The sequence below is a fragment of the Aquarana catesbeiana genome, linkage group LG03 (assembly GCF_042186555.1).
Source record: "Aquarana catesbeiana isolate 2022-GZ linkage group LG03, ASM4218655v1, whole genome shotgun sequence".
Lineage (NCBI taxonomy): Eukaryota > Metazoa > Chordata > Amphibia > Anura > Ranidae > Aquarana > Aquarana catesbeiana.
Window position 1 is genome coordinate 549990568 of NC_133326.1, and position 25279 is coordinate 550015846.

The window sequence follows — 25279 nt, forward strand, 5'->3', positions numbered from 1 at the left end:
AAACGTATTGATACATAATACATGACAGTAGTGAATTAAAACAAAGGTGACTTTGGTCAAAAACAGTGTTCGGTTGGGACCAGGTTCCCAAACTTCTATTTCACTGTTGCAAACCATTCTGCTCCCCTCTAAAGGTCAAAATCAATATTTTACCACAGTGGTATGGTCTCTTAACCACTTCAGCTACGGAAGGATTTGCCCCCTTAATGACCAGGCCATTTTTTGCGATATGGCACTCCGTTGCTTTAACTGACAATTGCACGTGCAACGTTGTACCCAAACAAAATTTATGTCCTTTTTGTTCACACAAATAGAGCTTTCTTTTGGTGGTATTTAATTACCTCTGCGGTTTTTATTTGCGCTATAAACAAAAAAAAAAAAAAAAAATTTTACTCTCTGCTAGAATACATATACAAAATATATATATATGTAGAAAACAAATGTATTCATTAGTTTAGGCCAATATGTATTCTTCTACATATTTTTTGGTTAAAAAAAAAAAAAAAAAAAATGCAATAAGCGTATATTAAGTGATTTTTGCAAACGTTATTGCGTCTACGAAATAGGGGATAGATTTAAGGACTTTTTTTAAAATTGTTTTTACTGGTAATAGCGACAACCTGCAATTTTTTGTGGGACTGCAACATTGCAGCAGACAATTGATCAGTGCTAAAACAATGCACTGATCAATGTATAAATGACACTGGCAGGTAAGGGGTTAACACTAGGGGGCGATAAAAGGGTTAACTGTGTTCCCTGGATGTGTTCTAACTGTGTGGGGGATGGGCTCACTGGGACAACACAGTAATAGTTGTTCCTGATCACTAGCAGATATCAGTGTTGTCCCTATCAGAACAGGGATCTGCCTCTCTGTACCATGATCGCGGGTGGCCGGCGGACATCGAGTGGCGTGCTCTGGCGGCGCTCCCACAGTATCTATTACATGAAACGATGTACAGGTACGTCGTTTCACGCAATAGAACCGCCCTGTGGCAGTATATGTGTGGTGGGCGGTTTTAAGAGGTTAAAGTTGAATTCTGCGATAAGCAAATATTGCCTAAATAGAAAAGGCATATGTATTTTTACCTGAATCTTGGTGTGCTTTCTGTATTTCTTCCAGACCTGTAATCCAATATGAAAATTTGCCTCTGTGCAGAAGCTTCCTGTAATAAAGACCAGTCACTGCTTCTCTTTCTCTTTTGTGCAGAGTGACTGGTCTGGTCTCCGCCCCCTCCTGTATTCTTCTGCAGACAGCCTGTAGTGGGTGGGGCCTGCTGGGATCCTCACACATCTCTGCTCTCTGCACAGGCTCTGTACAGCACTATGATGATGTCAATGCTACTTTTGCAAGGTAATAACCGGATCTGCAAAGGCATTTGATGTACACGAAGGTGATTTACATCCTTTGTGGTTTTTGAGGAGTATATTTGAAAGAAAGTTTTCGTGCCTGGAGTTCAGCTTTAGAGGAAGCGGCAATGCCTTTGGGAAACATATTTTGCAGATTACTGCCAATTAAAGGCTTCCTGCCTTATTGTGTCAATGCCATGATAACCCAGGAATAATACAAGCCAACCAGCTTAACCCCCCTCCCCCCCATTTTTTCTCTCTTCCCTTTTTTTTTTTTTTTATTCTCCACTAATCCTTCAACGTTTCTCCATATATTTTTCTACTTCTACATCATTTCATTTTGTACTTTTAAAACAAAAAGTTTCAGCAGTAGAAAAAAAAAAAATGAAGGCAACTTAAACAGAATTTTTGTGTTTGCTTGATGCTTGATTGTGAAATCCTTTGTGTGCGACTCTGTTCTGAAATACAGGTACTCAAAGAGGCTGATTAAGTTTGTCGCAGTTTTTGAGGCTAGAATGCTGATAACACTGTCCTATTTACAGACAGCAAGTAAATTAGGAGAGTTAAAATCTTAAGGCTTAAAGTGTTACTAAACCCAGGACCCTGCATTCATTATATCTGGTCTCCTACAGTACACAGAACATGGAAATGCAATTATTTTAAATATAAACTGCTAAATACCTTTTCTCATCAGCAGGTAGAGCAGTCTCATGACTTCTATCAGAGTCTGGTTAAAGCTTGTAGGAGTTTTCATTCTCCCCTGATTGTCCCATAAGGATGCAGGACCCCTGACCCTCTGTCTGGACAGTGCTGATTGGCCCTGTGCTGATCCTATGCACTCTTCCAAGAAAAAAAAAAAAAAAACTCTCTAGCAATACACACCAAACTGATCATGTGCAGCTAGTCCCCGAGCTCTGTACTATCAGGAAATGATTAGGGGACAATGGGAGAAGGGGAGGATCAGAGGAGGGAGGATCAAACAGCCTTTTTACACAATGCAGAGGATTATCCCCTTAGGTTCCACAGCGAGTATAATAAGCATGCTTTACTGCATATATAGACTGATTTTACGGTTGCGAGTTTAGTAACACAGGCAATTTTTAAATTTTTTTTTTTAAAGTTTTGGATAGAGTAGAGAGGGTTTAGAACACTTGTCAGTTTTTATTGCAGTCCGTGTCTCTATTAGGGAGATTCCCCTCTCTATTTATCCTGTTTACCAATATCATTGAAAGTGAAAGTAAAAGAAAATCCCAAATTTTGGGTTGTGCCCAGAAAAGTAATTAATATGCAGGGATTTTCTCTCACTTTTGTTTGCCTATGGGAGAGGAAGTGAAGGGAAATCTCTGCAATGGGACACAAATAGTGAAAAAAAAAAAAAAAAAAAAAAACATGACAGGTGTTAGAACCCTTCTTTGCTCTATCCAAAACTAAAAAAAAAAAGTTTTGCATATAGTCCTACTTTAAGTTTCAATTGTAACTTACAGTGCATACTCACTAAAAATGCACCACAGATTGCTTTAGCAGACGACACCCGCTACCCAGCCACGATGCTTGAATAAGCAGCAGTTATGTCAGAGAGGAGATCGGGCGCAGGTTCCCAGACACTGGCTCCATGTTTGCAGGTGCACCAGCCCTTCACATTCCTCTAATTACATGCTCTGTGAGTTCTTCAGCATCAACAACAAGGGTAAAAGGGGGGGGGGGGGATGAGACCCCCCCAGAAGGATTTAATCCCGATTAACCCGTTCACCTTTCACTTTAAGCTCTCCCAGCACGGTGGCAGTTGAAATATTGGGACAAAGCGACAGTTTCATGATGTAATTGCTCAGGGAGGGGGGTGTGAATACAAAAATCCAAATTTTGGAGAGGGAAAAAAAATGCAAAGTACTTTCCCCCTGGACTTTTCATCAGAGAAATGCACAATAGCAAGAAAAGCCTGTAAAAAGGTTAAATGCACAAAAAAATGCATGTTTGTAGAATCTTCAGTTAGATTGTCACCATGGCTGGCATGATATCTATAGGGCAGCTAACCATTGTAAATGTATATACTAGCCTTTCCCAACCAGGGTTCTTTGGAACCCTAGGGTTCCTTCAGAGGTTCCCAGGGGTTACTTGACACCATTGATCCTTTTAGCCATCTGTAAAGGGGGATAATTCCCAAGGATCACAATAATTAGGAGCATTCATTCCAGTGAAAAGGCACTGTAATCTGTAGATATAGTAATTCTTAGTAGGAGTTCCCTGAGCCTGGAAAGTCATTTCAAGGGTTCCTCCATGTTAAAAAGGTTGCGAAAGGCTGGTATATTCTATACACAAACATAATATATACAAAAATTTGTGGACATCTGACCATCATACCTACCAAGATGGCAAAAAATATGTAGATGAGGGTTGTACAGGTGTTTACAGTAAAGGTACTGTTAATGCTGCAGCTTAAAAATATATTTTGGACAATTATGCCCTTCTAACCTTTTGGTAACAGTCTGGGGAAGGCCCTTCACTGTTTTGTCATGGCTGTACCCCTTGTGCACAAAGCCAGCTCCATAAAGGCATTATGTGACCAGTTTGGTGTGAAAGAAGTGGTCTGCAGAGAGCCCTGACCTCAACCTCACTGCACAGATTTGGAGTAAACTGGAACATCAGTGCCTGACCTTACTAATGCTCTTTTGGCTGAATGGGACAGAATTCTACATACACATTCCAAAATCCTGTGAAACGCTTTCCAAAAACAATGGAGGTTGTTATAGCCAAAAAGGGGGCAACTCCATATTCATGTCCATGGTTTTGGAATGGGATGTCAAATAATCTTATATAGGTGTGATGATCAGGAGTTCGTAAAGTTTGTTTGAGAAATAAAAATGACATGACAAAGGATTCCCAGAGCATTGTGTGTTAGCTGAAGACATGGCACAGCAATAGCTGGCTGCTTTCAGGCAATTTGTCTCTGACTGAAATCTCTAATGAAGGGGGGTAGGCATTGCTGCTCCGACTTACTAATTTGTACAACCCCAATTCCAAAAAAGTTGGGACTTGGTGTAAAATCTATATACAGTGGGGAAAATATTTGATCCCCTGCAGATTTTGTAAGTTTGTCCACCTACAAAGAAATGAAGGGTCTATAATTTTTAACAATCAAGGTCATGGAGTGGGCTAGCCAGTCTCCAGACCTTAATCTATAGAAAATGTATGCCAATCGACAGCCAAGAAACCTCAAGGATTGAGAGATCTGTAAAGAAGAGTGGGCCAAAATCCATCCAGATGTGGGCAAACCTGGTAACCAACTACATAAAACGTCTTACCTCTGTGCTTGCCAACAAGGGTTCCTCCATCAAGTACTAAGTCATGTTTTGCTTGGGGATCAAATACTTATTTTACTCACTGAATTGCAACTTACTCAATTTATAACATTTGTATTATGATTTTTTTTTCTGGATTTTGGTTGATATTCTATCTCTATCATTTAAAATACACCTATGATAACAATTACAGACCCTTTATTTGTTCGTTAGTGGACAAACTTACAAAATCTCCGGGGGGTCAAATACTTATTTTAGCCACTGTAATAACAGAATGCAATGATTTACAAATCTTATAAACCCATATTTTTCACAATAATAAATAGAAAACATATCAAATGCTCAAACTGAGAAAATGTACCATAAAAAAAAAGTACATTTTAAAATCATTGGCAGCAAAAGGTCTCAAAAAAATTGGGACAGGGCCATGTTTACTACAGTATAGCATCTTCTTTTCTTTTAACAACACTCAGGACTGCTGGCTGGCCAGTTAAGCACCTGCACTCTTCTACTATGAAGCCATGCTGTTGTCATAGATGTAGTATGCGGCTTAGCATTCAAAAAAACATCATCTGGATGGGAGCATATGCTCTAAAACCTGAATATATCTTTCAGCCTTGATGGTGCCATTCCAGATGTGTAAGCTGACCATTTCATACTCACTAATGCATCCCCATACCATCAGAGATGTAGGCCTCTGAACTGGGCACTGATAACAAGCCAGAAGATCCCTCTCCTCTTTAGCCTGGAGGATGCGGCACCCAAGGTTGCCAAATAGAATGTCAAATTTTGACTTGTCTGACCACAGAACAGTTTTCCACTTTGCAACAGACCATTTTAAATGTGTTTTGGTCCAGAGAAGATGGTGGTGTTTCTGGATCATGTTCAGATATGGCTTCTTCTTTGCATGATAGAGATTTACCTTGCATTTTTGGATGACACTTCAAACTGTATTCACAGACAGTGATTTTTGAAGTATTCCTAAGCCCATGCAGTGATGTCCATCACAGAATCATGCCTGTACTTAATGCAGTGCTGTCTGAGGGGCCGAAGATCATGGGTATACAATACTGCGTTTCGGCCTTGTCTCTTGAGCACAGAGATTTCTCTAGATTCTCTGACTCTTTGGATGATATTCTGTACTGTAGGTGATGATATATTTAAAGTCTTTGGAATTTTACATTAAGGAACATTATTCTGAAATTGTTTGACACATTTTTAAATGCAGATTTTCACAGATTGGTGAACCTCTGCCCATGTTTACTTCTGAGGCACTTTGACTATACCCAATAATGTTACTGACCTGTTGCTAAGTAACCCAATTCATTGCAAAAATGTTCTTCTGGCTCTTCCTTGTTCGTGCCACTTACTTTGCCAGCTTTTTGTTACCCTGACCCAACTTTTTTGAGACGTAGTGCTGCCATCAGATATAAAATGACCTTATTTTTTACTTAAAATGGTACATTTTCTCAGTTTAAACATTTGGTGAGTTTTATATTTTCTATTGTGAATAAAATATGGTTTTATAAAGGTTTGAAAATCATTGCATTCTGTTTTTATGTGGATTTTACACAGTGTCCCAACTTTTTTTGAATTAGGGTTATACTAAAAAAACTTCAGCTTGTGTTGTTGAACTCTACATAATGAGTAATAGGAGAAATTGGAAATTAACAAATAGGACTTTAAGCTCCAACTGCTGGCTTCGAGCACACCAAATATTTCTGTGCAATATTTCTAATCTACCCGACCGAATAAAACAAAAAAGCAGAATTTTTGATCTCCAATCTTAAGCAAATTTAAAGTAGTCCTGAACCTAAAAAAAGAGAACATTTTGCCATCTTTTAGGGATCATGTAGAATGGTTTATTATACCTAGGTAGTAGCACGTAAAATCTACACTATGTCTTAAATTCCTCCTGAAAAACATCAGTGCACTTCCCGCGCTAACTGTTATTCCCATCATATTTAGAGTGAGATTTGGTGATGTCACTGCTGTGCTGATCACTGTTCTTTTTGCTGGTAGAGGAAGGTCTATCTGAGAACCTATACTGCAAGGATCATCCTCATGCTTCCGATTTATTCATTCTGTAAATCTGTGCTTTATGCATTTCTTCCACTCTTCCGCTCCAGTCTCTGGGGGGAAGCTTTAAGGAAGAAAAACCCTGCCCCTACCAAAATGGCTGTTTTCAGACAGAGACACAGTGCAAAACAAGGAATGGTAAGTTTGTAATGGAGTAAGATCAGCTGCAGGGGTCCAGACCACAGGCAATACTTATTACTAGTCCTTTGCCTGTCTCTTCTTTTTTGTGCACAGCTTCCACAGTACAGGGCATATTTTAATATACCAAACAATAAAATATATACAGATATTTAAAAAAAGTTTAGAACACAGTGAACTTTAATTACATCCTGCAGATGAAGCTAGCCTATTAAGATTTGAATTAATTAACAGGCCATCTTAAAATGAATCTAGGTCTTTAAAAGGGCTACCCTTTCTATGTGAAGTAGACATGACAGGCCACAGATGGAGATATGCAAAGAACACAGCACAATCACGGCCATGCAAACAAGATGGACAGACTGCAACATGCAGGAAGCCATATGGGAAGACCAGTTATGAGCCAGGAGTGTGTTCTCACCGTTCTGAACAAAATGGCTGACCTAATCATCTCATTGGCTATGCCCAAATACCCTCCTCATCATCCTTTAGGTTCAGAGATGATGACAGAGAAAGCATCAAGAGCAGCATTAAAGGGACAAAACAAACATTTGGTTAGTGACTGCAAGAGAAAAACAGAATAATGACAATAGTTGCATTAAAACAAAGTGCATGCATATTCCAAAACATGAGGGCCTTTTTATCCTTGAATGTTCCAAAAAGTCTATCCAGAAAAAGGCTGTCTTCTGTCCAGGCTCCCTCAAACTGTGTGTCCCTTCGATGCAATGCAATCTCAGGCACTCATGCTTGATGTATGAGAAAGCACTGTGGGGACTGAGAAGGTGGAGAGTAAAGCAAGCCATAGATGCAATTTTCTTTCTTGCAACCATGGGTTGCATGAAAATCCCTCTTACAGGGCTTATGTGTTCTTCCATCCGGAAGCCTTCCCTGCTGGCAGAAGACAATGATTACTGCTAGCGGCTATAGCCGCTGGCAGCAATCATATGCAAAGAATTTAACAGGCTAGTTGTACTGACGTCAATTGATTGATTGACTACAGGACAAACAGCCTGCCTATAGATGGATTGAAGCTCGGCTGGTCCCTGCTGAACAGGCCGAGATTCATCTATGGCCGGCTTAGGTATATAGCCACCTAACTAGCTCATGACCTAGACAGTTAAACAGCTCAAGGCTCTGCCACTTAAAAGCTCACATGCTGTTTACTTAAGCAGCTCGCAGGTCACCCAATGAAACAGTGAACAGCTTGTCCAAATGAATGGCTCACTGCTCACCCAACTAAACAGTCAATGAAAATCTAGCATTTTACGCTTCTAGGTATCCTATTCATAGTATTATCCCATTGATGATCCTTCCACTATGCCACTTTCTCCAATCCTTTTGGCTTTTCATCAAAATGGAACTCCAGTGAAGGCTAATAGACCCTTGCAATTATTGCCAGGCTAGAATTTCTTTCCATACAAAAACCTACAACCACCCAATAGAGACACCGCAGTTTTCAACCATAGGTCAGGATTACATCCTACCTGGTCTGGGGAGGGCTTGTGGTTGGTTTGGTTGGACTGGGCAGAAGACTTTAGGTGGTCGACTTCATAGTTATCCGCCATCAGTTTCATTCTGTTCTGCGTCTGTTGGGAAGGGACGGTTAAAATGATCTGTTAGACAAATTCAGCAATGGTATCAGGCATAACATATAAAAAGCTTTACAATAGATTTCAATAAGAAAGAAAAAATGGAAAAGCAGCATCTTTTGAAACAAAGAATGCCAGTCAGACAATAAAAACAAATTGGTTTTTAAACCGCTGCACATGCACCTTTGCACATTTAAAGTCACAACTCCAAGAACTCTTCTCCTTCCAGAAGTTACAATGTTGTTCAATTTAGTGAACATAATTTCCAGAAATACACTATATGGCCAAATGTTTGAGGACACCTGACCATCACACCTATATGTACTTGTGGCACATCCCATTCCAAAACCATGGGTTTTGACACAGAATTTCTCCAACCCCTTTTGTGGATAGAACAACCTCCACTCCTTTGGGAAGGCTTTTCACAGGATTTTGGGGCATATCTCTGGGCATTTGTACCCATACATAAACGAAAAAATAGCAGCGCTGAACCTACTAGGATTATACAGTACAAATCAATATACTTAAACAATGTGCAATAAGTGGAAGAGTGATTAGTAATTAATTAAAAGTCCATCTTCATGAATACACAGTACTCAAATAATTTAACCGGACTGTGAATGTGATTCAATGGTTGATTTCATCCTCCACCACACCAGTGCTGAACACACAAAATGCTCGCTTACCAGACGGCAAGCCGTAAGAGCTTGCGACCTATACCCGGCCAGGGCCTTTATCCACTGAAGAGCCAAGCGAATGGATACCAGGAAGAACCCTCATGATGGTCAGCACACAAGTCAGGGACCGCCAAACTCATCAATCCCAGATCATAAGTATAGGCAGATAATGGTGGTGTTCAGATGTATCTGCAATCAACATGATGTTGATTGCAGTTGTATTACGCTATGGTGCCCCTCTTCTGTTTCTAAATCAACCTGGTCAAACCATGTCTTTGCGGAGCTGACTTTGTGCATAGGGCACAGTCATGAAGGAACAGAAAACGGCCTTCCCCGAATTGCTGCCACAATCTCGAAGTGTGCATTTGTCTGAAATGTCTTTGTATGCTGGTAGCATCAACAGCACCATTCACTGGAAAAACCTGAACTCAATAATTCCAAGGATGCCTACATACTTTTGGCCATATTGTGTATGTCTTTATGGTATGTTGGTCAAATTGCCAACAATTTAATTTCTGCAGCCTGTGCCACCATGCTGTCTGCTGTTTGGACCAGGAGTGGACTAGCAGTGAAGCTCACCCACTTAATCTTCCCCATCCCAACAATTTTGACCTGGTGTATGGTATGTTAATATAATTGTTCAGTTCAGGAAATTACATCAGCTACACTGAGACAATAAAAAAAAAAAATGAATGACTTTAGAAAGAACACAAATAAAATAAAAAAGGGTTTTTATATTTACGTGTTGAGTTCTTCCATAACATACAGGTTACAGCAACATAGCAGCCACCAACGCCCCCGAAATAATGAGTAACAGGGTCGTCCAGCTACAACAAGTCCCGGAGTTTACAGCTGAGAATGTACGTGGGACATCAGACACGGGATGAGCACAGATGTGGCGGACAATCGTCCCCAGCTGGGCTTGGGTCTGCTGACACAGCATTGTCACTCTCCAGGAGGGACAAGAATAAATATTACTTAATGTCCAAACTATTTCAACTTCAGCTCTCTCCAGTCATTTAAGGGTCAGCTGTTTGTTTGCAAGGCTAACCATCCAAAACAGAAATTGCCTTCTTATCCTCCTGAATGGGCTGGGCCGCTCCAAAGTTGCCGCCAAGGACAGTGCGATCCTGGTAGCAGAACTGAAATAAGGCAGGACAGTGAGATAATCTGATTTGTGATTACCTCTAAATACCTGTCTTGTTCTGTTATACCTGAACAGACTCTTCAAGTGCCCAGTGCAAAATCATTAAAACTTTGTTTTTGCTGTCTGCATTTGCATTATGGTATTCTGGTTATTTGTCCTTTTTATAAAGACAAATTCTATCTTACATCATAAATATAAATGCAAAACATTTGTAATGTATAGGTTAAGTAAAAATCTGTAAAAATATAAAAAGACAAATTACACAGAAGCAAAACAAGTGTCGCTGTTATTCACACTCTTAATTCTGCTCTAAACCAACATAAAGCATCAATATCGATCTACTGCTGATGTGTGAAAGTGATCATCATAATCACGAAGTTTTACTGCCATGTAAAACTGCTTGGCCCACCTGCCTACCAAATGTCAGGAAAACAAACACTGGGAAGAGGGTTCTGTTATGGGGAGTGGTAGAAAGGAAACATTCTGCAGACCAATTTTACCTTGTCAAGGACAGGATGGATAAACGCCTATAATGAATACTTTAAGGCACCCCCATCCTCGCTTTTCCTCCCTCTTTTTGTTTAAACTCCCTTCATACATGCTTTTTCCTGGGGTTTCTAGCCAGTCAAGTGACATCTTTTGGCATTCTTCCTTTTCTCCGGATGGGCAGCCTTCCATAATGCATTGCAGAGCGTCCCTGACGCCTACCTAAGCCGAAGTGGTGACACAGCCACAAGAAGTGTGTTTATGATGGCCTGGGGGTCACATTAAGTGAGCTAAATGATGTGGGCTGTCATTCAACCCAAAAGAGAACTGGTGACGCAGCATAGTTTTTGCAGGGGATCACTTTGAAGACAAAATGATGAGCAATGTATTTTGACAAATAGCCTTGCACATTACAGGGGATCAATCCTATTTACAATATTCAAATATTCTATATTTCTAGTCTACCTTTGCCTTCAGAATCACCTCATGTGAGGTGAAGGTCAAAAAGATAACTGTGCTCTGCTATAAAAATGGACAGATTTGTGAAAAACTGTATTACAATACTGTAGTTCTTATTTCAGGCACATTAGTAAATGAGGTTTCTTCCTTATTAGTGCTGGAGGTACTCTGGATCACTCCCAGCATGCAAAGCAATACTGTGTCGACCATACTGATGAAAAAATTGCTTGTTTTTTCGCAAGATGGCAAATCATCCTCTATCCTGTGGGAGTTGTTGCAGTCTAAACACTTTAACTGGAAGGAAAGAAAAAAACAATAAAAATCTGATGCACTGAAAGAGATGGGCGGGTGTAGAGTGCAGGAGTATCATTAACTTCAGACACAAAGCAAAATCCACAAGAGAAAACAGATATGGTTATATCTTCCAGCGCTGTTTTACTTGCCAGTAGATTGTAAAGCAATACAGATACTCCTTTTTAAGGGTCTGTCTGCTCAATATGGAAATTTCAGTGTTTGGTGGATACTGGAGGGTTAAACTCCCTGACAGTTTCTTCTTAGGGGCTCTAATGAGATCTCTGCGCCGAATTCCCTGGTCCGAAAACCAGCTGTGCCAATTTTAAGGGGCTCTCACTATCCTTGTGCCGAGTTCCAGCTCTACATGTTTGTTTTGCCCATTGTGAGGAGTTACACCATTCCAGGCTTTGCACATTTGTGGTGTTCATTATGAGGGTCTCCCCGCCATCTTTCCACAAAATCCTGGCTCTGCCCTTTTGCTATGTCTATTATGAGAGGCTCCTGCCATGCCTGTACTGAGTTCCCATGTCTGCATGCCCAATGTACCCATTATAAGAGGCTTCTACTATCCATGCGCTAATTTCCTTTTTCTGTGCAACTGCTGTGCCCATTATGAGGGGTTCCCACCATCTCTGCACTGATTTATTGGGTCTGCACACTTGCTGTGCCCTATATGAGGTGATCCCACCATCTCTGTGCTGTGTTCCCAGGTTTGCAAACCTGCTGTGCTCATTACGAGGGGCCCCCAACCATCCCTGGTGGATGTTTTCTTTTATATTATGGAGAATAAAACTGCAGGAGCTGGAACACACCTAAAACTCTAAGCTGGACAGAAACAGATTTAGGAACCATGGCAGGGAGATCTGTTGGAGTATTCAATATGTATAAAGAAGTCAGCAACTTATTAACTATAATATCATCCTTAGGTGGTATGTGCAATGGTTTACAGCCTCAACAACCCAACCAGGTAGTTGGAATACTTGAACACATTTTAAAGCCCACCATGATATCTCTTGCACCTGTAGGTGACCCTAGGCACCTCTTTTTCTTAATCATCAGTCTGCATAGCAGAAACTTCCACTGAAAACATGATTGCTCACTGGCAAACACACAGATTTTAAGTAACTCAACTAAACTGGCATGCTTTTATGTTTTTTTGAAGAAAGACAAACAAGGACAAGTGGGGTGTTCTTACATATTTGCCTGAAGATGTTCTGTAACCTGACAGATTTTCCTGCATGGAGCCAATGACCCTCGTCACAAGCTCGTCTATCGTCTTGGAGGCCTCCTGATCATAGACTTGTGAAAATATGTCACCTTAGTAATTGTGGCCCTTTTCCAACAAGTGTAAACTCAAATTAATTATGTGTACTGTACTAAGAAATGCAGATTGAGTAGTTATTGCTGAGCCCTGGAGATCTCTGAAAAGCAAACATTGAAATAGTGATATGAGAAAGTTGACGTCAGAATTCGGAAAGACAAGGGCGGGTGGGAAATCTCTGCCTCTAAGATGTCCAAACTGTTGCAGAAATAGACATGTGTTTAATGTTCATCCAAAACTAGATTATTTTTCTTTTTAACATTAATGTTTTGTCTAAATTAATGTATCTTTACACTTATCCTTTTGCTCGTCAGTGTACAGTTATCATTTATAGACCATGATATGCATCACCAAAGTAGTTTTAATTTTATTGGGGAAGAGAGTCCAGTTCTGGTCCCAGAGCTTTTAGCTATGCTGACAACTTCAGAAAGTCTTGCTGCTGATGGTATAGAAGTAGTGGTCTCATGAGATCTTATTCAGACATCTCTGCTGTATTGCAGTCCGTTACATAATGTGTGTTAACTTGCATTGCAGTAAAGCAGCCCATTGATTCTGAAAGGGTACAACACTGGTTTTAGGCCTCACGCACAGTGGGAGCTTAGCCCCAATGCATGAGATTCTATTGTTTTTGTGTGGGTGAAAGGCACAGATGTAGGGTTGCCACCTTTTCTTCAAATCAAACCTGAACACTTTAGCAGCACACAGTATTTTTTTTTTTTTTTACAGTATAAACTATACATATATTTTGCATTTAAATAACATTTCTAATCATATGACATTAATAACAAGAGTCCCCCTTTACACCAGAGTCCACACAGTTCACCTTTTACATCTGAATCCACAGAGTTCCCTTTCACGGTAAAGAGGGACTCTGCAGACTCTGAGGTAAGTGAGAACTCTGGGGACTCTAACATAAGGGATGCTCTTAGAACCCTGATTTAAGGGAGGACACTGAGAACTCTGACGTACGGACAGGACTCTGATGTAAGCGGAACACTGAGGTCTCTGGTGTAAATGGGAACTCTGATATAAGGGGTGTGCTTAGAACCCTGATTTACCTTTGTGTACTCAGAGGTAGGAGAGAGAAGGGGAGAGACTTCAGTCATAGACAGGGATGGATGGTGAGCTCACTCGCCCCTTGACAGTCAACACCTCTCATTCAGATGTATCTGAGGCTGCTGGACTTCCAATTTCCGCCCCCCACTGTCCTTTTCTAAGGCACAGCGCCGGGGATTGGAGTGTGGGCAGACACTGAGGGGTAGGGGTGGGAGAAAGAGGTGCAGATTAAGTCTTCTCTTCTTTCCCGTCAGTGTGGGGGGCGGGGGTTGGGGGAATTGTTAGTATTGTTAGTGCTGGTTTTGGGCAATGTGAAAGAGTGTGTAACAGAAACTCTCAGCTTAGCCAACTGCAGCCTGCAAACCTGCTGGGAAGCCATAGTCCAGTCTGAATAATGTGTCCGGGTTTCAGGCAGTCTGAAACCCGGACGCATGATTGTGAATCACGGACAGGTGGCAACCCTACACAGGTGAAAGGGGTCTGCGTTCTAGGCATTCGTCCCTGGGCATATACTACCCTAAACTGTAGTACCACTGGATGCAGTGTACAGCCACAGCAGCTTTCAGCCTCTTAGGTATTACCGGCTGCTGGAAGCAGGGCTGGATGGTGTGCTTGTACTTTCTACCCGCTTTCGCACATCAGAATCTCATGCACGGGGTAAATGCCCAGTGTGCGTAGGCCTAAAACCTGTGTTTTAGTGCATTGGCAACCCTCTCGAAATCAATGGGACCTTGCAGAAACTATTTTTTCAATTGAGTGCATCACAACGCACAGACTGCTTACAGTTATGCATTGTTGTGCACTGAAACACATGGCACATACTGTATTTGTGCTTTAGAGGTCTATTCTCAATGAATGGAAATTCCAATGCATCACACCACAGAAAGTGTCATTATAAAATAAACATTACAGGGTTATAACCCTCCCCTACTCTATCCAAAATGTAATAATAATGCTAATTGTTACAACAGAAGACATTAAGTAGATGTAAGCTGGCCAACCATGTGTAGGTTTTGTTCAAAACGTGTATAGAAATTCTGAGAAAACATTTGTCAGTACATTCTTTGCAGCAATCATTGAGTCAACTAATTTTTGTCCAACCCTGCTTATTTTGTAAACCCAGATGTAAGAAACAGGTTTCAATATGAAAAAAAAAAATGAAATACCCCATTCACAGAATTTCTTTCAGTTGAATATGAAAAAAAAAAAAAATGAAATACCCCATTCACAGAATTTCTCAGTTGAGAATTGTTTTCCATTCTGTTCCTTAGAATATTCTCACCACTATGCTTGAAAATTAAGGTAAATTTGACCCCACTAACCATTAGAGAATTGAATTAACGTTCCTTAAACAAACAACTTTGAATGAAACTCTACTGGTGCATGGCCAGCTTTAGGCAGGGTTGATGTATTTGATGCATTTGCCCCACTCCAGACAGCCAAAAGTCAGGAGCAGGACAGAGTCAAATGCAGTGGAGGAAGGCCAGATCTTACTTTGGCGAGCCACCAGCCTATGGACTGAAAAAGTGAGACGCTGTGGTGAGCAGCAGGTGACAAAGAAGAGGGAACAGATCGGGGAGGTCCAGGCCTGATGACATAGAAATTACACAGATGTTTTCACCAGGAGAGGCCAGATATGGAACATCTGGACCGGCAGCACAGAGGAATGCAGGAGCAGATCCAAGCCAGTGTGAAGCCTCCAGCTCCTAATCAAGGATTGAGCTACAGGGACTGAACCCACAGAGGACCTGAAAAGTCATCTGAGAGCAGAGTATTTTTGTTGTTTTCACAGGGCGTACAAATTTTCACTAACAAATGGATGTATTTGTTTGGGGAAAAAAAAAAACATATTACACATATATACACACACACTACAGTATATACAGTAATTTTAGTCAGGTATTTGCATTCCTTCCACTGCTCGCCTTGGGACTTCTTGCTATGCCCTCCATCAGCTGTTTACTTCTGGGATTTACGTTATGCCCTCTATCAGGTGTTTGCCTCTGTGCATAACATCATGCCTTTAATTTACCTTTGAGCTTTCAACCCCCCCCCCCATTGTTGTGCTCAGCTGCACAAAGTGGGAGAAAACATAGCTGTCACACGCAACTCTATACTAGGAAGTAATGTGTATTTCCATTGCAGTGGGGGGGTGAATGGTGAGGTAAAGAAAGAAAAACGACTGTGTGAAAGCTGGGGATGGGGCCTTAAAGTGAACCTGTTGCATTGAAAAGCACAGGTTGACTTTAAAATGAGAAAATCCAACATCAGAGCGTTAACATTCTGTCCTTCTCATGTTTATCCCTCTGTGCAACAATCTGAAATTTGTATCTACAATACCATAATAAAGAAATGCTGATCTGGAGGTGGTGTCCGAAGCAATTTATTAGTTCTGTAACTTGTAAAAAGTTAGTATATAACCCAAATTCTCCCAGTCTTAGAAAATGTTTGTTTCCTTAAGCTGGCAACACACTGATTGAAATTTGGCCTGCTTAGCAGGGAGCTGGTGAATTCTGATCAGTGTATGGCCATCCCCACTTGGGACATTCTGGTAAACTTTACTTGATCAGTGTGTTCTAAAAGCTGCAGGTACCGCTGTCATAATACAATGTTCAGGCAGTAAGGAAATCCTTCGGCTACCTTGTTTGTATGGCTGGTAGAACCTGTTGCTTTTTTTTTTTCATTCAGTCAGCAGACTGAACAAAAAAAAAAAAAAAAACTAACAACCATCAGTGTATGGCCAGCTTTACTTGTCTCTGCAGCAAGGTCCCTCCGGTCATTCTATTTTAAACATACCTTGTCATTATTCTGGAAATAGGATCAGAGTCTAGGGCGGAGGGGTCTGGACAGAATCTTTGCTAGAGGGTTAAGGATTTGTCTACCATAGAAATGATGCATGTATATTTCTCCTACAATCGCCTAACATTTTTAAATTTTGTATCTCAGTGCTGTCAAAATCTGCCCATTCTAAACATACTGTATTAAAATTAGGTTCACTTAATTGGATGTACACATTTGCAAATGGGGTTGCGTAAATCTGCGGCTGTTCAGCTAAGGAGTTTTTCCACTTTCATAAGGAACAAGAAAAATCACTGAATGGCTGTCTTACCCTGTTGCTGAGCCACTTCCTTTCAATGAATTTTCAAGACTAAATAAATGGAAACCACATTGAATAGAGCCTTTACCAACAAAACGTTTCCATTTTTTGTATTAATATGCCTTTTAAAGTGGATCTGTATTTAAAGGGGCTGCATTGAATGCATTAAAGGTGAAAAACCTCCTGTGATGCAGCATCCCCCCAGAGCCCCCCTTTTACTTACCTGAACCTGGTCTTTTCAGCGAAGGGACAAGCACACCAGCTCCAGCCGGTGTCTCAGGTCCTGATTGGATAGATTGATAGCAGCACAGCCATTGTTTCCTGCTGCTGTCAATCAAATCCAATGACGTGGGAGCCGGGAGGCAAGCCTGAGTCCTTCTGTCTGTGTCAATGGACAAGCCCGCACGAGTGCCCCGAGGGAGAGTGGCACTCCAATGGGGCACTCAAGAAGAGGAGGATCGTGGCCACTCTGTGCAAAACTAACTGCACAGAGGAGGTAAGCATGTCATGTTTTTTTTTTTGTTTTTTTTAAGCAAACCTTTACAAATCCTTTAAAACATCAAGATGTAACCTGGAAGATGTACCCTGAAAGATATACAGTGGGGAAAAATAGGATTTTTATAACAGTTTACCTGTAAAATCCTTTTCTTTGAAGTACATCACGGGACACAGAGCCATAGTAATTACTATGTGGGTTATAGGCCACCTTCAGGTGATGGACACTGACACACCCTAAGACAGGAAGTCCACTCCCTATATAACCCCTCCCACTACTGGGAGTACCTCAGTTTTTGTAGCAAAGCAATACACAAGTATACCAGAAAGAAGGGAGGGACCTCTGTGTCCCGTGATGTACTTCAAAGAAAAGGATTTTACAGGTAAGCTGTTATAAAAATCCTATTTTCTTAATCGTACATCACGGGACACAGAGCCTTAGTAATTACTATGTGGGATGTCCCAGAGCAATGCCAACTGAAGGGAGGGATACACAACAAAATTAGGGCACCATGAGATTAGAGGATTTATGCTGCAGCATGGGGCACACTGTATCAAAAGGCAATATCCTCATAACTTTTTACATCTACCTGATAGAATCTGGTAAATGTATTTTTAACCCCATTTGTAGAAAGTCAAGGATTCTACCTATGACATACTTCCTGGGGTGCCAACCCTTGGATTCACACCAGGAGACATATGCCTTCCAGACACTATAATATATATAATTCTGGAGGCCGGCTTCCTTGCATTAACCAAGGTAGATACGACTGAACCTGACAGCCCACGCTTCTTCAGAATGTGGGTCTCAATAGCCAAAACGTTAAATTTAGCGTTTGCAAGGTAGGATGGAATACCGGACCTTGCGATAGTCTGGACGTGGTGGTAGGGTCCATGGGTCCCCTACCACCATCTTTATGATCACTGCAAACCAAGATCTCCTGGGCCACAAGAATCACCGACTTTCCTTCCTGCTTGAACCTGCGAAGAAGTCATGGAAGCAGCAGAACAGGAGGGAATGCATAAATCAGAGCGAACTGATTCCACGGGAATACCGAGGCATCTGTCCTGCACGCTAGCAGATCTTTTGTTCTTGACACAAAGTTGTCGATCTTTTTGTTATTATTATTATTATACAGGATTTATATAGCGCCAACAGTTCACGCAGCGCTTTACAACATTAGGGCAGACAGTACAATTACAATACAATTCAATACAGGAGGAATCAGAGAGCCCTGCTCATTAGAGCTTACAATCTAGGAGGGAAGGTCAAGTTATATAAAAGGGTAATAGCTGTGGGGGATGAGCTAATGGAGAAAATAGTGCAGTTGTTAGGTAGAGGCAGGATAGGCTTCTCTGAAGAGGAAAGTTTTCAGGGATCGCCTAAAAGTGGATACATTTGGAGACAGTCTGACAGATTGGGGTAAGGAATTCCAGAGGATGGGCGAGGCTCGGGAGAAGTCCTGGAGGAGGTGATGAGGGAGCTAGAGAGCAGGAGGTCTTGGGAGGAACGAAGAGGGCGATTAGGTTGGTGTTTTGAGACTAGGCTAGTGATGTAGCTGGGGGGAGAGTTGTGGGTGGCTTTGTAACTTATTGCTAGTATTTTGAATTTAATTCGTTGGGCGAGTGGCAGCCAATTGAGGGATTGGCAGAGAAGGGTAGCAGACACTGAGAGGTTTGTAAGATGGATGAGTCTGGCAGCAACATTCATGATGGACTGAAGGGGGGATAGTCTATTTAAAGGTAAGCCAATAAGGAGGGAGTTGCAGTAGTCAAGGCGAGAGATAACCAGGGAGTGAATCAGGAGCTTTGTGGTTAGAAAGGGACGTAGTTTAGAGATGTTGCAGTGGTTGAGGCGGCAAGCTTTGGAAAGTGATTGGATGTGGGGCCGAAAGGAGAGTTCAGAGTCCAGGATAACACCTAGCAAGCTGACATGTGGGGATGGGTGAATGGTTGTGCCAATGCTCTTGACAGATAAATCAGGGGAAGAGGCACATGGGGGAGGAAATATTATAAGCTCAGTTTTGGACAAGTTGAGTTTGAGGAAGTGGTGTGACATCCATACAGATATGTCTGTTAGTAAGCACAGTCACGGAGACCGAGGGAGTAAAGTTTTTTGAGGAGGAGGGGGTGGTCAACCGTGTCAAAGGCAGCTGAAAGGTCCAGAAGTAGGAGTACAGAATAGTGTCCGTTGGTTTTTGCAGTTAGTAGATCATTTGTGAGTTTTAAAAGAGCAGTTTCTGTGGAGTGTTGAGGGCAAAATCCAGATTGAAGGGAATCAAGAAGGTTATTCTTAATGAAATGGTCACTCAGTTGGTTGTAAACTAGGCGTTCAAGGAGTTTAGAGGAAAAGGGGAGCAAGGAGATAGGGCGTAGGTTGTTAAGATTGGTAGGGTCCAAGGACGGCTTTTTAACTATGGGGGTGACCAGTGCATGTTTTAGAGCTTTGGGGAAGATGCCAGAGGTGAGGGAGAGATTGAAGATGTGGGTTAGAGAATGTAGGATAGAGTCAGAGGGCGACCGTAGCATTTGAGAGGGAATAGGGTCCAGGGGACAGGTGGTTAGATGGGCGACAGAAAGGAGTTTAGCAACTTTGTCTTTAGTAGCAGATTTGAATAAGGGGAGTGTCAGTTGTACCTGTTGACATGGGGTCTTAACTGGGGGAGATACCTGTAGAGTGGAGACTTCATCACAGATTGTATCAATCTTGTTTTTGAAGTGATTAGCAATCTCCTGGGCAGTGAGTGAGTCAGTGGGTGGAGGACGAAGTAGAGAGTTGAAGGTAGAGAAGAGTTTACGGCGATTGGATGAGAAGGTGTTAATAAGAGTTGTAAAATAGGTCTGCTTGGCAATGTGGAGGAAAGAACAGTATTTTTGGAGGGCAGATCTGCCTGCCAATTCTCTATTCCTGGTATGAAGACTGCCAAAAAGCAAGGTATATTGTTTTCTACCCAAGTTAGCATATGATTCAAATCTCGCTGGGCCGCATGACTTCTCGTGCCCCCTTGGTGATTGATATAGACCACTGCTGTGCCATTGTCGGGATGGATTCTTGACAGGACAATTCCGTAACTTGAACGTCCAGGCCCTCAGGGCCAAGCGCGCTGACCGAATCTCTAGAATACTGATGGGCAAAGTCATTTCTGATCTGGACCATTTCCCTTGGACAGTCGCCTCTTCCAGGACTGCTCCCCAACCCGAAAGGCTGGCATCTGTTGTTACGACCTTCCAGGTAATTGGTAGGAAGGATTTTCCCTTCTGCAGACTCTTGGTTATCAACCACCAACTGAGGCTCTGGCGCACCTTTGGAGACAAATACATTGGAAAATCTAAAGCTTGGACCTTCTTGTTCCAAGCCGATAGGAAACTGTTTTGCAGCAGTCTAGAATGAAACTGAGCATAATGAACGGCCTCGAATGAAGCCACCATCTTTCCCAACACTTAAACACAAGAAACAGACAGCGCAAAACCTAATTACTAAAACTCAGCAGCTGGACACTGTAGGTCAATATACAAAACCTAAAAAGACATACACAAAATATAGCAGTGCAGCGCTCAATACAGGTCAGATGTATACACATAAAATGTACATATATAAAACGCATGAGGCAAAGTCCCAAAAAGTATATCTTAGTCCGAGGAGATCAAAAGCTGCCCACTTGCAGAACGGGGATCCCTCAGTTGGCAAGGAAAGGAATCATTCGCTGAGGAAGTCCACACGGACGATACGCGTGCGAGGGGCTCTGTGATGTCAGTACAGCCACCCATCTGGTTCATTTTATGCTGTATACTCCTGCACTGGGAAACAGTGCTTGCTTTGTGAGTAATATTTTTCTTATTTAATAAATTTTATACCTTTTCATATGGAGAGCACTATGTCCTGTTATTTTTGTTTTTAACATGATATATATCAACCGATGAGACTGAATTTGGGATACTGCCTGTGGACCCCTATCTCCATAATCTACCCTGTGGAAGGGAATGCATGAGTGACCTTGCTGTTAACGCAGAAGGTCCACTCAATAAGGTGAGCAGCCTAGACCCTTGGTGGAGGTTCACATTGGTGGTGATACAACGAATACAATCTTATCCTATCACTGCACCCTTTCCTTGCCAACTGAGGGATCCCCCTTCTACAAGTGGGCAGCTTTTGATCTCCTCGGACTAAGATATACTTTTTGGGACTTTGCCTCATGCGTTTTAGTTATGTACGTTTAATATGTACATTTTATGTGTATACATCTGACCTGTATTGAGCGCTGCACTGCATCTTTCCCAACAACCTCATGCAAAGTCGAATAGAAGGATTCTTCTTTGCCTTGACTACCTGAATCAGCTCCCTTATGGCACTGATCTTCTCCTGGGGTAAGAATACACTCTTCTGGACTGTATCTATGATCAGACCCAATCTCCTTGATGGTTTTAAGGAAGATTTCTCTAGGTTGAGAATCCAACCTAGGTATTCCAGGTAGTTGACCGTGGTGACCATACTTTGGTCTAAGCGGGCTACCGACTGGTCTATCAAGAGCAGATCATCTAGTTACACTATAATGGTTATACCTTGGGCCCTTAATCTGGCTAGAGGAAGGGCCAGGACCTTTGTAAACACTCGAGGTGCAGTAGTTAGACCGAAAGGCAGAGCTACAAACTGAAAATGAAGATTTTGTACCTCGAAGTGTAGATATTTCTGGTGAGCGGGGAAATTCGGCACATGGAGGTATGCATCCTTGATGTGGATTGATGCCAGAAGGTCTCCTCCTTGTAGGATGGAGACTACTGATCGGATTGACTCCATGCGAAAAGAGCGGATATTCAAAAACGGGTTTAGATCTTTAAGATCTAGAATGGGTCTGACAACACCAATCCCTGCTCTTATATGGGGACCACCGATATCACCTTTTGAGACAAAAGATGGTCCAATGCTTGAAAGAGAGACTTCTTTTTCTCTGGATCCTTGGGAACATTTGATCTGAGAAAACGAGGAAACGGGGACTCTCAGAACTCTAGTTTGTACCCTAGAGTAATTGAGGAAGCCACCCATTTGTCTTGACACTCTTCCTGCCAGACCCTTGAGAAATGCAGAAGTCTTCCACCCACTCGAGCGAGTGGGGGCGCCCCTTCATAAGGAGGCTTTAGTATTTTGTTTTGTAGGTTTCCTTTCCCAGGACTCCTTTTGTCCCTGGGGTTGAACCTGAGGTTTACCTCTTGAATTTAACGGTGGAGGCCGTCGAGACTGCCTGGAGGCTGATGCTCCTGGCACTAGAGAAGAGGCTTGTTTAAATGAAATACGCTTATTCCATTTCCTAACTGGCAAAAGGGTACTTTTCCCATTAGAAATTCTTTGGATGTACTTATCCAGATCATCCCCAAACAGTCATTAACCACGAAACGGAAAACTAGCCAGCAGCTTTTTTGCAGGGCGCTTCGGCCTGTTTTTCACCATAGTATTCTACCCATATGCACCTGCCCAGCATGATGCCTGGAAAATAGAATCTCTCATAGCGTCTATTGCAAAACATAACGCCCCTGGTAGCTCGGCTAAATCTTGGGCCTGCTGATCAGGAATAATCTTGAGCACCTGTTTAAACTGGTCTCTCAAGGATTGACATACACCAATTGCTGCCAGCGCAGGCTGAGTTACTGAACCTGCCAGAGAAAAAGTGTTCTTTAATAGGAATTCCAACTTCTTATCCATTGAGCATTTGAGCATTGTCTACCAGACAAGTCAAACTTTTATTCACAGAGGATATAGCAGCGTCAATTGCTGGTATCTCCCATTTTTTTTATTAAACTTTTCCTCTATAGGATAAAGAGAGATTGTACCATCAATCTTTCAGATTGTGAACCTGACCCCTCAGACGAGGAGTCATCGGCCTCTGCCTGGTCCCCTGAGAAAAATTCATCATCTCCCGCCCCCGGTTCCTCAGTTTGAGGGTCCTGGGTAACGGAAGGGGACCTATCGTGCTTAGTCCCACTCTGGGATGTGATTAAAGCCGCTAATCCTAATGTGGTTGAGGAAAAAATTGCTTCAGTAACATAGACGAGGGCTCCAGTGTTGGAAACAGTTGCACCACCTGATGTCCCTGACAGCTCGCTCTGACCAGCCACTTCAGATCTCTCAGGGGAGGATGTCATTTTAGAAATGATTTTAGGCTTTTTTGAGCTTGAAGGAGTCCCTCTTGAGCCGTTTTTTGGGGTGTTTTTACCCCCCCTTCTGACCATAGCCCGATGCACAAATGCAGAGGTACTACCAGAAGAAATCAGAAGAAATCACATTCACTGCTTGAGCAAATAGTCCAGCAACTGCCGCTGCTATTAACGCTCAGCCTGATGCTTTTAGCAAATGTGCCAAGGGAATGTGCCAAGGGAATGCCTGTATCACCAACCTCTTACATGCCCCTTTTTGCGCTTGTGTCCCTCCGACAGCTGCAGCCAGAAAATAATGGAGTTAAAACATACTCCTGCGCTGAGTGTTGCCGCACGGCAACACCGTGCTAAGCCCCGCCCCCTCTCTTTTCAAAAACGGCCACGGGGCTCCGATCCGACGGGATCGGCTTGTGTGTGTGTGTGTGTGTGTGGGGGGGGGGATGGCGAGGAGGAGATAGAGTAATCCAACGGTCGTGCAGGGGCGGTAAAAAACAGAGCGGCATCGCCGACTGTTCTGGCTTCCCACTATCCAGGGAGAGATTTTTCCAGGTGGGGGGGGGGTGTTTTTGTAAGAAAATCCCCCCCAATCTTACCAGAGTTCTGGGGCTGCTCGCCGGAGGAATCTGCAGCTTCTACTGAGACAGCGTGACAAAGCGTAGGAAAGCATGACAAGGTACGTGCTCTAAACAGCCCCCAGTGGTGACTTTGAGGCATGACAACATTTACTTTTTAAAGGAGACAATTCATAAGAAACTTTAAAAATTCCTTAGAAATCTCCACTTACCTTTCCCGCCGCAGGCTTTTCTGTGGTAAAACCAACAGACCCAATCTTCACCCCTCACGGTGGGCTCCGTTTAAAAAACCTTCAGGAACTGGGGCCCTTTTTATTGAGGGATCCGCACTCCTGGACCCGTAAAACACCCCACCAGGAAAAACGTAAGGCTGAAAAAACCAAAAGCACTGGATCCCGGGGTCTAGCTCTCTAGAAAGAGAAGCGTTACGGGCTAAACATCATTTCTTCCGGCACGAGGCCCGGGTACCATTTAATTCGGCCTAAAAAGACACTTTCAATGGATCCGGCTGCATAGCTAATCCCAGGAAGGATTGCTCCAGTGGAGCTCAGCACAGCACATCTTTACTCGTGACCAACACCTTAGACTGGCGAAAAAACTGAGGTACTCACCCTATATAACCCCTCCCAGTAGTGGGAGGGGTTATATAGGGAGTGGACTTTCTGTCTTAGGGTGTGCCAGTGTCCATCACCTGAAGGTGGCCTATAACCCACATAGTAATTAGTATGGCTCTGTGTCCCGTGATGTACAATTAAGAAATAATTATTTGATCCCCTGCAGATTTTGTAAGTTTGGCCACTTACAAAGAAATGCAGGGTCTATAATTGTTATCATGGATGTATTTTAAATGATAGAGACAGAATATCAACCAAAAATCCAGAAAAAACACATGATACAAATGTTATATTGCTTGCTGAACGGCAACTCAATTTATAAGTATTTAATCCTCTACCAACCAACAATAATTCTGGCCCCCACAGACTGGCTACAGTATGTGCTCATGTGGTACACAGATTAATCCTGTCAATTTAAAGTGGTTGTAAACCCGTTTAAAAAAAATCCTAAAAAAAAAAAAAAAA

General features: G+C 42.3%; 1 protein-coding gene across 16 annotated transcripts in view; it reads right to left on the reverse strand.

Moving 5' to 3' along the window:
- The window catches only part of ERC1 (ELKS/RAB6-interacting/CAST family member 1), a 468735-nt gene that overhangs the window by 41038 nt on the left and 402418 nt on the right, over positions 1-25279 (reverse strand). For 10 of the 16 annotated variants that reach the window (XM_073621610.1, XM_073621608.1, XM_073621618.1 and 7 more), the window contains one exon: positions 8345-8446. In XM_073621610.1, coding sequence (XP_073477711.1) covers positions 8345-8446 — 102 coding nt within the window. Of the gene's footprint in view, positions 1-7281; positions 7347-8344; positions 8447-25279 lie in introns of all 16 variants that reach the window. The other 6 variants (XM_073621617.1, XM_073621616.1, XM_073621612.1 and 3 more) reach the window with 1 other exon arrangement.